General features: G+C 52.8%; 1 protein-coding gene and 1 non-coding gene across 4 annotated transcripts; both read left to right on the top strand.

The window, feature by feature from the left end:
- The first annotated feature begins 228 nt into the window (after positions 1–228).
- Positions 229–7,809, top strand: LOC111171054 (melanoma-associated antigen D4). Of its 3 annotated transcripts, XM_022566709.3 has the most exons (13): positions 229–413; positions 1,374–1,584; positions 1,830–2,660; positions 3,045–3,251; positions 3,357–3,420; positions 3,649–3,728; positions 4,119–4,210; positions 4,846–4,925; positions 5,010–5,052; positions 5,469–5,531; positions 6,526–6,640; positions 6,912–7,342; positions 7,534–7,809. In XM_022566709.3, the coding sequence occupies exons 2-13, from the start codon at positions 1,375–1,377 to the stop codon at positions 7,541–7,543; spliced, it is 2,226 nt and encodes a 741-aa protein (XP_022422417.1). In that variant the 5' UTR covers positions 229–413; position 1,374; the 3' UTR covers positions 7,544–7,809. The 3 variants fall into 3 exon arrangements, with proteins under 3 accessions (XP_022422417.1, XP_022422418.1, XP_030616891.1); XM_022566710.3 differs by lacking the exon at positions 229–413 and having other exon boundaries at positions 1,251–1,584; XM_030761031.2 differs by lacking the exon at positions 229–413 and having other exon boundaries at positions 1,251–1,584; positions 6,912–7,354.
- Positions 6,151–6,279, top strand: LOC115802467 (small nucleolar RNA SNORA11). Its single transcript, XR_004022941.1, has one exon. It is a non-coding gene; the product is annotated as a small nucleolar RNA SNORA11 (small nucleolar RNA).
- Positions 7,810–16,173: the final 8,364 nt, after the last annotated feature.

Raw genomic sequence — 16,173 nt, 5'->3', positions numbered from 1 at the left:
CAGGGCTGAGAAGCATTGTGCAAAAGTGGGGGGACTGAGGGTATATGATGGATGGGTTGGAACCGCAGTACAGGGTGTGAGTGCCCGCGCCTGCGGTCGGGGGCGCGGAGGCGGAGGTGGGGAACAGTGAGGGGAATCTGGCGGGAAGGAGAAAACGCCCCCCACCCCGCCCACCCACTGGCGGAATCGCATGCGCACAGGGGACCTGGTGGGAAAGGCTTTTGTTGGGAAAGCGGGCCGGCTGGAGGGGTCCGCGCATGCGCAGGCTGCTCAGCCGCGCGGCGGGGAGGGGGGGGCGTTGCGCGGAGAAAAGGGGCGGGGTGGTCGGAGCTGCTGTGCTGGCAGCAGTAGGCGAGGGCGCGGCTGCGGGGTTCCTGGTGCTGAGGACGGACGCCATTGGAGCCCCAGGGAAGGTAAGGATCCAGCCCCAGACAGGACCGGGAGAGAGCGAGTGGAACGAGGGTACGCTGTGCCCTCCCCATCCCCAATCCCCCGCCCCCGGATCTGAACAAAGCCCAAGCACGCAGAACCTGAACCCCCTTAGACCCGCGGTCTAGATAGGAGCCTCCCCCCTCCACCGCCATCAGACGCAGGCTCCCCGATCCGAGCCCTCCTTACACCGGAGCCCACCATCCGAACCCCTTTAACAGACCCGTGTGCTCCGTGCTGAGCTTCCTTAGAGCGGAGGCCCCACCTCCACCCCAAACACTCTGAGATCAATCCAGTGGAGCTGAACGTTTTCCCCCCTTCCTGGAGTTGCAGTCCTGGCCTCTGAGACCTCCAGCGCTCCAGTTCGAGCCTCACCTAGCCCGAAGACCCCCACCCCATACACCTTGAGCGCTCCTGTATGAGCCCAACCTAGACCTGAATCAGCTGAATCCCCCCACCGGCACTTAGAGGGTCCCTGGGATTCATTTTCCCAGAGCTTCCAGCGGTCCCCGTTTGTCTCAGCCCTCTCATGTCATCTCCTCCCCACCGTCCTGGCCCCCTGCTCCAGGCATTAAATTCAGGCGCTTTATTTCTCCCTCTCTCAACGCATCTCCTATGGGACTCTTTGGACCCAGGCCCGCCAGTGCACCCCTTGTTCAAATCCGGCCGCTGGGCCGGGGAGCCTGCCTGTCCTAAACTCCCCTTTCAGTGTAGGGACTCCTCCGACCTCCTCTATCCTTCTCTTAGGGCTCTGTCTCTGAGGGAATCTACCCCAGCAGCCTTCACTCCCCCACCCACCCCGACCTTACACTGCCTGGTAACCTGATGATTGCAGCTCCCCACTTCCTGAGAGATCCGGCCTCCTGCTGGGTCCTGCCCCCCTCCCCGTGAAGAGGCCTCCCTGTCCCTCTCAGGCTGAGCTCTCTTCTCCTTGGGACCCCCAGCATGGCTGAGGGAAGCTACCACAAAGAATCTGAAGGGTACAACGTTGAAGACATGGACGAGGGTAGTGATGAAGTCGGGGAGGAAGACATGGTTGAAGGCAACGACTATGAAGAATTTGGTGCTTTTGGAGGCTACGGAGCCCTCACCAGCTTTGACATCCGTATCCTCAGAGCCTTTGGGAGCTTGGGTCCAGGCTTTCGCATCTTAGCGGTGAGGCCCCTTGTCGGCCACCTGCTAGCCCTGGGCCTTCCCTCCTGCGACGTCAGGGAGGATGGGAGGAGGGGGTGGGTGAAGGCTGGAGTTGAATGGGGAAGGACTGCCCAGCTTCACCAAACCTTCCCTCTCCTGCTGGGAGAAGGGGGATTTGGGAGGGTCTGGGGGCTGGTCGGGGGCTGGCCAGCACAGGACGAGTGTGTACAGCTGTCTGCCTTGCCCTCCCCTCCCTGGTCTTGCAGAATGAGCCCTGGGAACTTGAAAACCCTATGCTGGCCAGGACTCTGCTGGAGGCATTTCGGATGGATCCAGAAACACTTGCCAACGAGCCGGCTGCCCGTGCTGCCAACGTAGCCCGGGCCGCCTCCTCTAACCAAGCTGCTCGGGCCGCTGCTGCTGCTGCCCGTGCCACCTACCATCAGGTGGTCGCTAACCACTCAGTGGCCACAGACCAGGGCTCAGGAGGCGATACCCAGCCCATGACATCCGCTGCCGAGGCTCAGGCAGCCACCCTTGAGACAAGCCTTGCTTCTCCGCACAGCTCCCAGATGCTAGTCAAGAGCGAGATGGCCACCCCCGGGGCTCCAGCAAGGTCCACGCAGCCCCAGACATCCTCCCGGGCCCAGGAGGCTGCTGCCGAGGGCCCTAGTACGGCCTGTGCTTTCTCCCAGGCCCCGCGTGCCAGTGAGATGGATGCCACCCGGCCCAAAACAGCCTTCCTGGGTCAGAACGATGTCTTTGATTTCACCCAGCCGGCAGGTGTCAGTGGCATGGCCTTCCCACGCCCCAAGAGACCTGCCCCGGCCCAAGAGGCTGCCACAGAGGGCCCCAGTGCTGCCTCCGGGGGGCCCCAGGCAGCCTCTGCCGGGGAGGGGGCAGCCACCCGGCCAAAGACGACCAAGTCTGGGAAGGCTCTCGCCAAGACTCGGTGGGTGGAGCCTCAGAATGTTGTGGCAGCAGCTGCTGCCAAGGCCAAGATGGCCACGAGCATCCCTGAGCCTGAGGGTGCAGCTGCCACCTCTCAGCAGAGTGCGGAGCCCTGGGCCAGGATGGGAGGCAAGAGGACAAAGAAGGTGAGACCTCCCTGCTCTCTCCAACCCCCCTTGCTCCCCTGCTTTCTGGGCCCTCTCCTCTCTGCCTCCTCCTCTCCCTCGCCGCATCCCCTCCCTTCCCCTCCCCTCTCCTTCCCTCTCCTTCCCTCCCCTCTTCTCTCAGCTTGTGCATGTTTCTCCAAGACAGGTTAACTAGCATGTTTTTACTCCACGTAGTCCCTACCCTCGGGCCTGGAGGGAGAAGCGGTTGGCTCAGTGCCTGGCACTTAGTAAGCACTCGGCACGTGTCATCCGCTGTTCCTACTACCCTTATCTCCAAGTACCTGCTCTGGTTAAGATGTGTGCCAGGTGCTTTTGCACGGGTAGCCTGGTAGCCCTGAGTCTCTCCTCTGTCTAATGGTACAGTCCAAGCACCTGGATGACGAATATGAGAGCAGCGAGGAGGAGAGAGAGCCTCCTGCGGTCCCACCGACCTGGAGGGCATCGCAGCCCGCACTGACGACTGTGCGGCCTCAGATGGCCCCTCGGCCCCCCATGGCCCTGAGGTCCCAGGTACCCTCAAGGCACGTACTGTGCTTGCCACCCCGCAATGTGACCCTTCTGCAAGAGAGGGTAAGAAGCCTGCCCTTCCCCCATCTCACTCCTCTCCTCCCTTGCGGGCCTGTTCTTTGAGGTCGCCCACGCCTTGGTCTACCCGTGTGCTCCCTCCTTCTCCAGGCAAATAAGTTGGTGAAATATCTGATGATTAAAGACTACAAGAAGATCCCCATCAAGCGCTCAGGTAGGCAACCTGTGCCCCCTCCCTGAGCTCTGCCCTTCCCCCCTCCCACAACCCTGCCCTGTGGGCCTCCCATCAGATGCCCACACACACACATCAGGCCTGGCTGATGGCTCCATTTGCACGGTGTGGGGTCCTGAGTGTGCTCCCTTCAGCAGGGCTGACAGAAAAGCTGCAGCTCTGTGGCCCCTGCTCAGTCTCGGTGCTTTGCCCACCCCTCCCCTCCTGCAGACATGCTGAAGGATGTCATCCGAGAATACGATGAACATTTCCCTGAGATCATTGAACGAGCAACGTACACTCTGGAAAAGGTGGGTGCGGGGCCGGGGGCAGCTCTGTGGAGCAGGGGCTGCAGGGAACCCTTGCCCCCTGCATCCCCTCGAGGCCCAAGGGCAGGACTATGTGCTCTGGAAGGAAGCCCTCCCTGGCCTCTCCACCTGGGAGCTTGCTCTGCCTGCCTCCTTCCCTCCTTCTTGCCCTTCGTGCTCTCTGAGTGTCTGTGGTCTCCTGAGGTGGATCCCATTGTCTCAGCCAGTGTCAGTGCTCCCACAGGGTACTTCCTCTGCGGCCTCTCTTCTTCCTCCTCCCCCAGGGCTTGGGGCTCCCCGCCAAGGAAAAGCTCTAACGGGGAATTGAGTGACTCCCTGCAGGACACCCAACATGGATGTTTGATCTCACATTCTGTTTTCTCCCCCATGTAGAAGTTTGGGATCCACCTGAAGGAAATCGACAAGGAGGAACACCTCTACATTCTTGTCTGCACACGGGATTCGTCAGCCCGCCTCCTGGGAAAGTGAGAGAGCACAGGAGGGTGGTGGCCTTCCTTGGTGGTGCCTCCCCGCTCCTCTCAGAGAAACGGGAAAGTGGGGTTGGGGGGCCTAGCACGGCTCCCACCCAGAGTTAGCGGAGCAGTTAAGGGCTGGCAGGGGCAGTAGCCTGGGCCGAGGATTTGCTGCTCTCCGGGTTTCGCCCCTGCCCACCCTTCCCCACCCCCATCTTCCTAGGAAAGCAAGCTCCTTGGTTGCCTCTCCCTGCTAAGGTCCTGGCCAGGGCTTGGCAGAGTGGGCCTCGGGAGGGGGACGGGGGTGTGGGGGTGCTCTCCAGTGGAGTTGTGCTCCCGACGCAATGCGCAAAGGGCAGGGAAGGTCTGGATGTGCCTCTGGACACAGAGTTGCCAACCGTTTGCTCCCTGCCTAACCCCATCCTCGGCAGAGCCCTGGGAGGAGGTGTTAGCATCCCCATTTGATGGATGAAGGGACTCAGTCTCAGGCCGAGGAATGAATTGTCTGGACCAGGTAGCGCAAGCCATACAGAGTAGGAGGAGCTGCCCTGTAGCCCAGCAATCTGGGAGAGGCTAGTTGAGTGAGCCGGCTGTGGTCCCCCCGGGCAAATGGCTGCTGGACAGGATCCCTCCTTCTACACCTTCAGGACCAAGGACACTCCCAGGCTGAGTCTCCTCTTGGTGATTCTGGGCGTCATCTTCATGAACGGCAACCGTGCCAGCGAGGGTGAGTGGCTGGACCTGCAGCTGGGGGGTTGCCCGCCGTCTCACCTCCGTGTGCTAAACTCTTGTACCTCATCTCCCCTCGCAGCTGTCCTCTGGGAGGCACTACGCAAGATGGGACTGCGCCCCGGGTATGATTGGGGTCTCTCGGCTCCCACTCCTCAGTGTGTCTGTCCTTGGGCACAAGAGGCCCCGGGATTGCAGTGGCCTAGTGGTCTCTGCGGGGCGTGGCGTCCTGGACTAGGTAGAGCGCAAAGGGTCCCACCAGGGTGCGTGGGGAAACGGTCCTGAACACTGAGCACCCCCTCTGCTCCGTGTGCCTTCTCTGTTCCCAGATGAGAACTAAGAGAAACCATCGGACCTGGGGGCTCCGTCAAACCCCTCCCTGGGGCGTCGCTGACAAGTGGCCGTCTGGCCTCTGCTGCCGGCCCAGGCATCCATGGGGACACCCCACAGGCTGGGAAGCTCTCAGTCCTGCTGGGAGTGCTCCCGCCCACCCCGGGCACTGCCACTGTCTCTAGTCATGCGTTCCTTTCCTTGCACTCAGGGTGAGGCACCCATTCCTGGGCGATCTGAGGAAACTCATTACAGAGGACTTTGTGAAGCAGAAGTGAGTATCGACTGAGTTCACTTTGCCTCCCACTCAGGCCTTCCTCGTGTGCTGCTCTGCCTGAGGAAGCCATTCCCCAGCCCATGTCTTAACACCAGAGGGATGGGTGTCTGGTGTGAGTGTGGGGTGGGGGGGAATGTGAGTGTTGGGGGGAGGGCAATTCCAGGGAGGCTTGGGGAAAGGGAGCACATGCTGACTGCGAGCACCGGGTGGGGTGGTACAGCCCCCATCTCGTTCAGCACCTGCCCTCTAGGCAGTGTCCCCGGCTTTACATCTCAGGAGCCTGGGGCTCAGAGAGTGGAAGCCTGACATGGCTCCGGCTGGGATAAGGCCCATTTGGGCCTGGAGTCCAGCCCCGCTGACTTTCTAGCCCAGGCCCACCCCATCCTCGGTGCTTGGAGATCTCGTGTGCCCTCACACAGGCCCGTATGCATGTTCACCACCACCACCCCCGCCCCCCGCACCACACACACACACACACACACACACACACACACACACAGATGGTCGAGAGTATGCATGGAGTCCACTGCTCTTGGTTGACTGTTTCTTCCTGTACAGTCATTTTCTAGGGTGGACTGTCCCAGGGTTCAGCCAGGCCACGGACGAGCCACATGGTGGAGTGTGCTCAGAGCAGGGGGCCTGAAGAAATGGCTCCTCTGTTTACAACACACCCAACAGGAACCTGGGTTATTGTGACAAGGGGCACAAAACTCGTGGCCTTCCTATGAACAAATACCCTACACGTGCCCCCTGCACCTCCACGTGGCTGCTGGGCAGGACCAGTGGCCTAAGGGTGTGAGCACCTCAGTTTTGGAGGCAGAAACCCCTGGGAGTGAGCGTGGGAGTGAGGCAAGGGCTGCGGGGCCAGGGCAGGCCTCCTGCGGCAGCCAAGCTGCAGCCTCGGGGCTGGGAAGGGGCCACCTGGGAGCCACTGGTGCAGCAACAGGTCTGCCTGGCTGGAAGCAGAAGTTTATTTTCCTCTCTCACGCAGGTACCTGGAATACAAGAAGATCCCCAATAGCAGCCCACCCGAGTATGAGTTCCTCTGGGGCCTGCGCGCCCGCCACGAGACCAGCAAGATGAGGGTGCTGAGATTCATCGCCCAGGTAAGGCAGAGCCTCTGTTCTGGCTGGAGTTTCCCATACCTCGTTGGTCCGCTGAGGCCCAGAAAGGTTCCTAAGTCACTGACACAAGTTCACAGACGTAGTGAGTGGGTGGGGCGAAATCCCAGGTCTGGCACAGAATAATGGGAGCCCGATTCCAGTCGTGTGGGTTTCTATCATGATTTTGCAAAGCGCTCAGGAGGGCGTATGGCAGGAAGCAGGTGCTGAGCGAGGTGGGGTAGCTGTTCCGACGGCTGCTGTTCTTCCACCGCAGTATCAGAACCGAGACCCCCGGGAATGGAGGGCTCATTTCTTGGAGGCTGTGGATGATGCTTTCAAGACGATGGATGTGGATATGGCTGAGGAACATGCCAGGGCCCAGATGAGGGCCCAGATGAACATCGGGGAGGAAGCTCTGATTGGACGGTGGAGCTGGGACGACATACAGGTCGAGCTCCTGACCTGGGATGAGGACGGAGATTTTGGCGACGCCTGGTCCAGGATCCCCTTCGCTTTCTGGGCCAGATACCATCAGTACATTCTGAATAGCAACCGTGCCAACAGGAGAGGCACCTGGAGGGCTGGCGTCAGCAGTGGCACCAATGGTGCGGCCAGCACCAGCATGCTCGATGGCCCCAGCACCAGCTCCACCATCCGGACCAGAAGCGCCGCCAGAACCAGTGCCAGCTTCTTCTCCTGGATTCAGTAAGATTGGAGGTCATTAGATGAGACTCTGAAGGATGGGGTGTGGAGGGACTGGGAGGAGTCAGGGGAAGGCCTGGGGTGTCATGGGGGAACGAAGAGAGCCTGACGGGACACTCAGTTTGTTCTTCCTATCCCTGACGGTTCACCTGTATTGACCCTTGTGTTCCGGCCTTTGTGTCTCCCGGTTCCAGGCAGCGCTGAGGAGCTGCAGCAGCCCCCTGCCGAGCCAGAGTGCCTCCTCTGCCCCCTCCCCGACAGAGCACTCTAGGCAGCTACTCCCCGTCCATGGAAGATGGCATGCCAGATGACGCGCTCTCTGCCCTTCCTGCTTTCCTGTGTGCTTTTTGTCGTGCTGTCGTGTTTTGGGTATCAGTATTGCATTAAAGTTGCAAAATCAGTCGGACGTCTTCTCCTTTTCCTGGGCAGGTGTGGCTCTGAGTGGCCGGTGGTCAGGCCCTCCGGGACAGGCGGGGGCCGCCTCTCCCTAAAAGGCAGGCGGGTGTGGCTGGGTCAGGCACTGGGAGGCGCAGAGATGCCAGCTGAGTGTGGAGGCCAAGAGTTTCCAGGGGCTCCGGTCCATACAGTTTCATGATTTCTTACACTGTGTGGCCCCGGTTAAATGCCAGTGGGGGTCCTCAGGAGAAGGGGTGGGGTGGAGGGCCATGAACCGGTGCCACCGTCCCTCCCACCAAGGGACAGGATCCACAGACATCCCCTAGGACCCACCTCCGCCCCATCTCTGGAGGCGCTGTCCTGGAATCCTTCCCTCATCATCCACACCATTTCAGGACCTCCTCCCTCAGACCGAGTCTTAAGGACAATGAGGTAGGCCTCACAGTGACACTCTCACCCCTCCAGCAGGTAGAAGGAGGAGCCATTACTGCCGCAAGAGCCGATTCAGTGAAAGAAAGCTGTAGGCAGACCTGGCTCTGGCAGAAGGCTCCGGGGCTCTTCTCCATGGAAGCAGGGCTCTCCCGGCGAGGCCAAGGCCAGCCTAGGTCTCTTTGTCTTCAAGGGCTGCGTGATCCCTGCGGGGGCGGAGGCTAGAACTTTCATTCCCCAGGTGCACGACAGTGAGGGCAGAGACACTTTGGAACCCTGGGAAGGACTCCGTAGCAGGAAGGGGCCGTCTCGGGCTTTTCTGGGTCCCCCAGTGACGTCCACAGCTTGGAGGACAAGGCTCCAGGTTAAGAGGAAGGAGAGAGTAGTGTAAGGACCCCAGCCCCCCCACCCCCCGCTTGCCTCTTTGCCCCAAGAAGTGGTCCCGCTCCCTCAGCCAGACCCGGATCCTGACCCAGACCCAGCTACATCATTTGCCAGAGCCAGTGGAAGACAGAAACTCTGGTCACCTGGCTCAAAATGTATTAACCATCGCAAGAGAGCAGCAGCAGAGCACTGCACCTCTAGTGCAGACCTGCTGAGGGACGGCCCGGGCCGCACCCCCAGGAAGCAGGCTCTGTATGGACACCCCTCCCCTAAAGACAGGCTTCACGCGGGTTTCTGCCTTATTTGTTGCTGCTTTGATTTCTGCCTCCCTGGCTGTGGGCTTGATGCCTGGCCTTGGGGACACTCTGTGATTCCGACAGAGATTCAGGCCCCTTCCAGGTGCAGGTTTCCCGGTCCACGGCCCGGGATTTGGGAACCCAGCCCTGGCATGATGAATGACACTGGAATGTTTCTGGTTCCCTTGCCCTGGGACCTCCCAGGACCCTGCTGTGCACGCAGTAGGCACCTGCCTTGTCATGGACAAGGGTGGGGCACTCACCACAAGCCACAGGGATGAGCTGGAGCACTGTGTTCAGAGGACACCTGAGATAAGGCAGCTCATCTAGAAAGGAGGAGAGAGCAGCCCTCAGAGACAGGGTGCTGGGGAAGGTACCACCTCCCCAGGCCTCCAGGCTTGCAGCACTCTCCCCTTCCACCCCCTTCCCCATGGTTGTCTTCACCTGGGCCCTGCTCCCCGACACTCTGCAGGGAGCAGTGCTGAGAGCAGGGTGGGGAGGGAGGAAGGAGGGCACTGGGGATCGCGGAAAGACACTGGGTCCCCCAGAAACCTGCACCTGGAAGGGGCCTGAATCTCTGAGGATGGTCACCTCGAAGACGGCCGACCTCCTCACCCACAGGGCAAACATGAGACCAAGGCAGGCCTCCCTCCCGGCCCCAACCTCAGCCCTTCCACGGGCTCCCCCACCACAAAGGCCCACAACAGGTCTCAGCAACTGTTTTCTGAGGCCCTACTATGCGCCGGGGCCGTGGCTGAGGTGTGCGTGCACCTTGGCAGCTCCCGCAGCTTTCTCCCCAGCCCAGGCCTGTGCCCTCTGACTCCTGGGACACTTGTTGATGGACAAACACTCACCGATTCACTTGTTTCCAGTTACTGACGATTATGTATAAAGTCGTTCTGAATATTCGCATGCCACTACTCGTATGGCCTTGACGTCATTCACCAGACAGCCCTGATGGGAGGTGATGATCAGGCCCATTCCATGGATGAGGACACTGAGGCTCGGAGAGGGAGGACACTTGCCCCACGTCCCACAGCCAGGAAGGGGGCAGTGCTGGGACTCGAGCCCAGGACGCTTTGAGGCCAAATGTGTGCTCTGCCCACTGCAGTCTGCTGCCACTGCCTTCGAGGGACTCACAGTGTCGTGGGGTGACACCCCCAACTCTCACCCCTCTCTGCAGACACCCACCCTCCTGACCACCCGGGAAACCCATACAGCTCCCCATCTCCCTTCACTGAGCCAGCACCCCACCCTTCACGGTCTCCCTGCCCCTGAGGTTCATCGTGGGCTTTTAAGGCCTGCCACTGCCCACCCAGCCTCCCGACACATCCTCACTCCTGTGTCCTGGAGAGGCCAACGCTTCAGCATCCTCATCAGAAATGGACTCGCACACCTGAGGGTGACACAACAGTCCCTTTCCAGGCCAGCTGCCCTAGTATGGGGTTCAGCAAATACATGCAATATATTTTGAAACGGGTGACCTACCCACGGGTTACAAAGTTCAAGAAGTGAAATGGGGTGCACACACCCAATGACCACATGAAAGAAGAAAACTATAAAGACTGGATACTAAGAGTTGGTGAGGGTGTGAAGCAAATGAACTCCCCTACACTGTCCATAGAAGTCTTCATTTGCAGGAGGCCTCCGGAAAACAGGAGGGATTAGAGCATGTGGCTACTTCAGGCAGCCTGGACGGAGGAGGCATCAGAGATCAGGTCTAGGCGAAAGTGAGCCTTCTGAAAGCAGGGAGGGAAGACGTGGGAAGATGTAGCTTCACTATGAGCAGCGCACTGCTTTTAGCCAGGCATCTGAGAGAGCTGAAAGCCAGATAATCATGGGCCTTTCGGGAAGGCAGCAGCTACAAATTATCTTTAAGTTTGTCTCTGAAGCTCTCTAGGACACTGAGGGGTCCCAGTACCCAGAATCAGGACACAGAGGATGAGCCCTGGGATCAGGCCACCCTCACAAATCTCCTCCTCTTGCTTCCTTTCCCAACACGGTGCGGCGGGGGGGGGGGGGGGGCGGGGGGGAAGGGCCCCAGGCACAAGGTTTGGAGGCAGGAAGGACAAGGGCAAGGGCAAGAATCAATGCAGAAGGGCGTTCCCGATGTCCAACCTCAGCTGTAGTTTCACATTCTTGTCAGAAGCATGCTTTGTCCTTCTGTGTGTGGGCGGGTTTCGGAGGCCTGCAGAGGCTGGCGAGACTCCCCTGCTTGCTGCCCACAAGGAGAACATTGCAATGACTGCTAAAGCCTTGAATATTTTCCTTATCAGAGGTCCACGTTTTGGGTGTTCGCTCATTTGCAAACTGAGCTCCTCCAAATGAAACTAATAGTCAAGGTTTCTCTTTATCAGTTGTACTGGGGTTTCACTGGCCACCAAAAATGTATCCATTTAAGTGTACAGTTCCATGGACTTTGACAAATGCTACCATCCATGTAACCACCACCTCAGTCAAGAAAGAGAACATTTCCCATCACCTAATAAAGTTCCCTTGTGCCCCATCCCAGTGAATCCCTACCATCCACATCCAGCCTTAGGCAACCACTGATCTCCTCTCTATATTGCTTACAGGTTAGAATGCTGTTTACGAGAGCCTGTTATACACATAAATATGCAATATGTAACCTTTTGTGTCTGCCTTTTTTCCCCTCTGCTTCAATGCTTTGGAAATTCATCCATGCTGTGGCACAAATCAGTAGACTAAATTAAAATTGTTCCAATTCACAAGCTGATTGTCTCTGTTGAAATCACACAAATACACCAAAATCTCCTAGAACTGGTAGGTGAATTTACCCAGAGTGCGAGATACAAGATTACAGCACAAAATCAATCATATTTCTAGATACTAGTAAAACAGCATTGGGAGAAATGAAACTTAAGAGAGGAACACCACATACCACTCACAAATGAGGGCGATTCTTAGTTGTGAATCTAACAAATGACACATAGTATTTGCATTCTGTAAACTGCAAAACACTGAGGAAAGAAATAAAAGAAGACCTAAATAAACGGAAGAACATACCACGATCATGGATTGGAATATTGACTGTAGTAAAGATGTCAGTTCCCCCTAAATTTATCGATAGGTTTAATGCAATTCCAATAAAAATCCCAGCAGCACGTTTTCATTTTGTAGGTATAAACAAGCTGATTCTAAAGCCTGTACAAAAAGTAAAAGAAACTAAAATAGCCAAAACAACTGTGACAAGAAGCATAAAATTGGAGTCACATTATCTCATTTAAAACTTATAAAACTACAGTAAACAAAAGTCAGTGTGACGATGGTGAAGCAACAGACACACAATTAAATAAATTGGAGGGAAGATTCCAGAACTAGTTTCACAAAATATGGCCAATTCGTTCTGGACCAAGGTGCAAAAGCAACTGAATGAAGAAAGGATTGGCTTTTCAGCATATGTGCGGGAGCAACTGGACGTCCATCTAAAAGAAAAAGAACCTCACACCTTATCCTAAAACCCACTAAAAATGAATCTTAGATATAAACCAGGAACATGAAACTGTAAAACTTTTAGAAGGAAATAACACAAAATCTTCAACCTGGAGTTTGGCAAGGACGTTTCAGGTATGACACCCAAAAACTCTTTTCCTCTGTGAAAGGCATTGTTAAGGGTTTGAAAAAACAAATCCCAGGCTGGGAGAATGTATTTAAAAATTACATATCCAACAAAGGTCTTGTATCCAGGATATATAAAGAACTGTCAAAACTCAACGGAAAGAAAATAGTGGAATAAATATCTGAAGAGACAACTTCAATAAAAAGAATATATAGGTGGCAACTGAGCACATGAACAGATGTTCAACTTCCCTAGCTCTCAGGCAAATGCAAATTAAAACTAAGGTGAAATACCTGTCTTCCTATTTAAAAATGCTAAAACGTAACAAAACCCAAAACAAAACAAGAAAGAAAGAAGCAAGCAAAGAAACAAACCAAGGAAAAAACACCTGACAATACCAAAGGATGTTAAGGATGGGCAGCAACTGGATTTACCACAGGTTACTGATGGGAATGCAGAGTGGCACAGCCACTATGGAAAGAGTTTTACTGCTTCTCATGAAGTTAAACTTACACTTAGCCACGTGACCAACAACTTCACCCCTGAAGTATTTCCCCTAGAGCAGGTTAAACGTGAGTTCACACAAAAACCTGTACACGAGCGTTTATTACAACAGATCTGTTCATAATCAACAAAGTCATGCAACAACCCAGATGTCCTTCAACAAAGTGCATTATTCCCATACAATTGAATACTATTCAGTGGTAGAAAGGAACGAACGTGGATGAAACTCAGTAACATTATGCTTAGTGATAGAAGCCAGTCTCAGGTTACTTTTTAAATGGCTCCATTTGTAGGATGGTCTTGAAAAGACAAAACTAGTGTGACTGAGAGCAAATTGGTGGTGCCATGGTTAGGCATGGTTAGGCATGGAGGTAGAGCATGACTACAAATGGATAGCACTGGGGACTTCTTGGGGGTTGCAGAAATGTTCTGAATACTGATTGTGATGGTGGTTACAAGAAGCTATACAAGTAAGTGTTGAAATTCCTAGAAGGGGATGTCCAGAAGAAGTCTATGTCACTGAACATTAATTTAAAAATAAAATAAAATAAATAATGATGCAATAGCCTTTTTCAGTCAAACAAACGAAAAAAAAGTATTAGAATTGTCCACCAGTGGCCTGTACAACAGAAAATACTGAATGCATTTCTTTAGGATGAATGAAAACCATGCCAAATTTATGCCCAGATCAACACAAAGGAACAAATACCTATAGAAATGGTTAAATATGTGGAGGGGGGGAGGGGAAGGGTTTCTAAAAGATTCCTTTCTTTAAGAGTTAACTGAATGTTTTCAAGACAAATAACAATGCATTATTGGGGATATAATATATGTATAAATAAACTGTATGGAAACAAAAGCAAATAGATGGGATTATAAAAATAAAGGCATACATGTGTGTAAGGAATCTTATTCTTTGAAGATGAAATGCCCGAAGTGAGAGAGTGGCATGGACTTATATATACTACCAAATGTAAAATAGATAGCTAGTGGGAAGCAGCCACATAGCACAGGGAGATCAGCTCGGTGCTTTGTGACCACCTAGAGGGGTGGGATAGGGAGGGTGGGAGGGAGTCGCAAGGAGGAGAAGATATGGGGATATGTGTATATGTATAGCTGATTCACTCTGTTATAAAGCAGAAACTAACACACCATTGTAAAGCAATTATACTCCAATAAAGATGTTTAAATAAATAAATAAATAAATTTAAATATGTATAGTATACTCTTCTACAGGAACCACTTAAATATAAAACAAAAGGAATAAGTAATAAATATGTAGATTAAAACGGAATACTGAAAACTACATCAGCAATACATAAGATGGCAAGGGAATGGGGTGAAAGAAAAAATGAGAAAGCAAATCAAGAAATTAAGGAAAGAAAGGGAGGAAGGAAAGGAAGATGGAAGGAAGGAAGGAAGGAAGGAAGAAAGAACGATAGATAGAAAGAAAGAAAGAAAGAAAGAAAGGAAAGAAAGAAAGAAAAGAAGGAAAGAAAGAAATCTGCTTGAAATAAGATGGTGGATTTAAAGCCAATACTATTTCTACTTAAGCTAAATGTAAATATTCTAAACCCTACAAATAAAACACAGAGATTTCTAGATAGAATACGTGTAGAATTCCATAGTATGATGTTACATAGGAACTCCCTCTAATATAGAGACAGAGATAGGTTCAATGAAAAAGATATGCCATGTGAAGACGAATTGTAAGAAAAAAGAGAAGGTATAATAACAGATAAGGTGGATTTTAGGATCAGGAGTATTAACTAGTGATAAACAAGCATATTTAATAATGAAAAAATGGGCTAATTACTCAGGAAAGCACAACAGTTCTCAATGCACTGGATAATTGAAGGTTAAATTACATAGAGGGGGCTTTCCTGGTGGAGCAGTGGTTGAGAGTCCGCCTGCCGATGCAGGGGACACGGGTTCGTGCCCTGGTCCGGGAGGATCCCACATGCCGTGGAGTGGCTGGGTCCATGAGCCATGGCCGCTGAGCCTGCGTGTCTGGAGCCTGTGCTCCGCAACGGGAGAGGCCACAACAGTGAGAGCCCCGTGTACCGCAAAAAAAAAAAAAAAAAAAATACATAGAGGGAAAACTGACTGAACTTAAAAGAGATATAGATGGACAAATGTATTTAATAGTTGGAAATTTCAAACAGTTTTTCTGAGATTCTGGTATAATAAATAGACAGAAGGCCAATAATGATAAAGAGAACTTTAACAACACTATCAACTAATTAGACCTAATTATAGTACATTCCACTCAATAGCAGTGGAATACACATCCTCTTCAAAGGCACATGGGACATGCAGCAAGAAAGAGCCTCTCTTGGCGTTACAAAACAATATTGCATCAATGAAGAAGGATTGAAGTCATGTAGAGGATGTCCTCTGGGCCCAATGGAATAAAACAAGAAATCCATAGCAAGAATATTTCTAGAGAATCCCCAAACTTTGAAATTTAACAAGGATTTCACAATAACACACGGTCAAAGAAGAGGCACTAGGGAAATTTGAAAGTATGTTGAACTAAAGGGAAATGTAAACACAACATATCAACTTTTGTGTGATTAAGCTAAAGCATTGCTTAGAGAGAAATTCTCACTTTGCATGATTATATTCGGAAAGAAGAAAGGGCTAACATCAATGAACTACAAAACTAAGATGCTACCAAAAGAAGTAAAAATTAAACCGAGAGGAAGTAGAAAGAAGGAAACAATAAAGATATCAATGAAATGGAAACCAAAGAAATAATAGAGAAAATACAATGAAGTCAATAGCTGGTTCACTCCAAAGATTTATACAATTTATAAACTCAGTGTAGACTAATCAAGAAAAAAAGTATTGATAGCTAAGACACAAGCGGCCAGTATCAGGAGTAATAGAGGAGATATGACTTTAGAGTGCAAAAAATGCTAAAACGACAATAAGGGAATAATATGAAAAACTTTATTTTAAAAATTGACAACATAGAAAAAATGAGCAAATTGGTAGAAAGACACAGCCTATCAAAACACACTCAAGAAAACAGAGAATACTCGAGTAGCCTTATATCTCTTAAAGAAATAGAATTTTTGGCTAAAAATCTTCCCACAAAGGAAACCGCAGGCACAGTTTTGGCCTCACTGGTGTGTTCTACAGAATATTTCAGGAAGAAATAGTGCCAAATTTGTACAATTCTGCCAGAAAGAGAAAGAGGAAGGAGTACTTCCCAATTCACTCTCTGAAGCTATTGTCCT

The sequence above is a fragment of the Delphinapterus leucas genome, chromosome X (assembly GCF_059928025.1).
Source record: "Delphinapterus leucas isolate spDelLeu-1000000601 "Yukka" chromosome X, BTC_Dleu_Yukka2, whole genome shotgun sequence".
Classification (NCBI taxonomy): Eukaryota; Metazoa; Chordata; class Mammalia; order Artiodactyla; family Monodontidae; genus Delphinapterus; species Delphinapterus leucas.
This window is presented reverse-complemented; position numbering and strand designations above follow the sequence as displayed.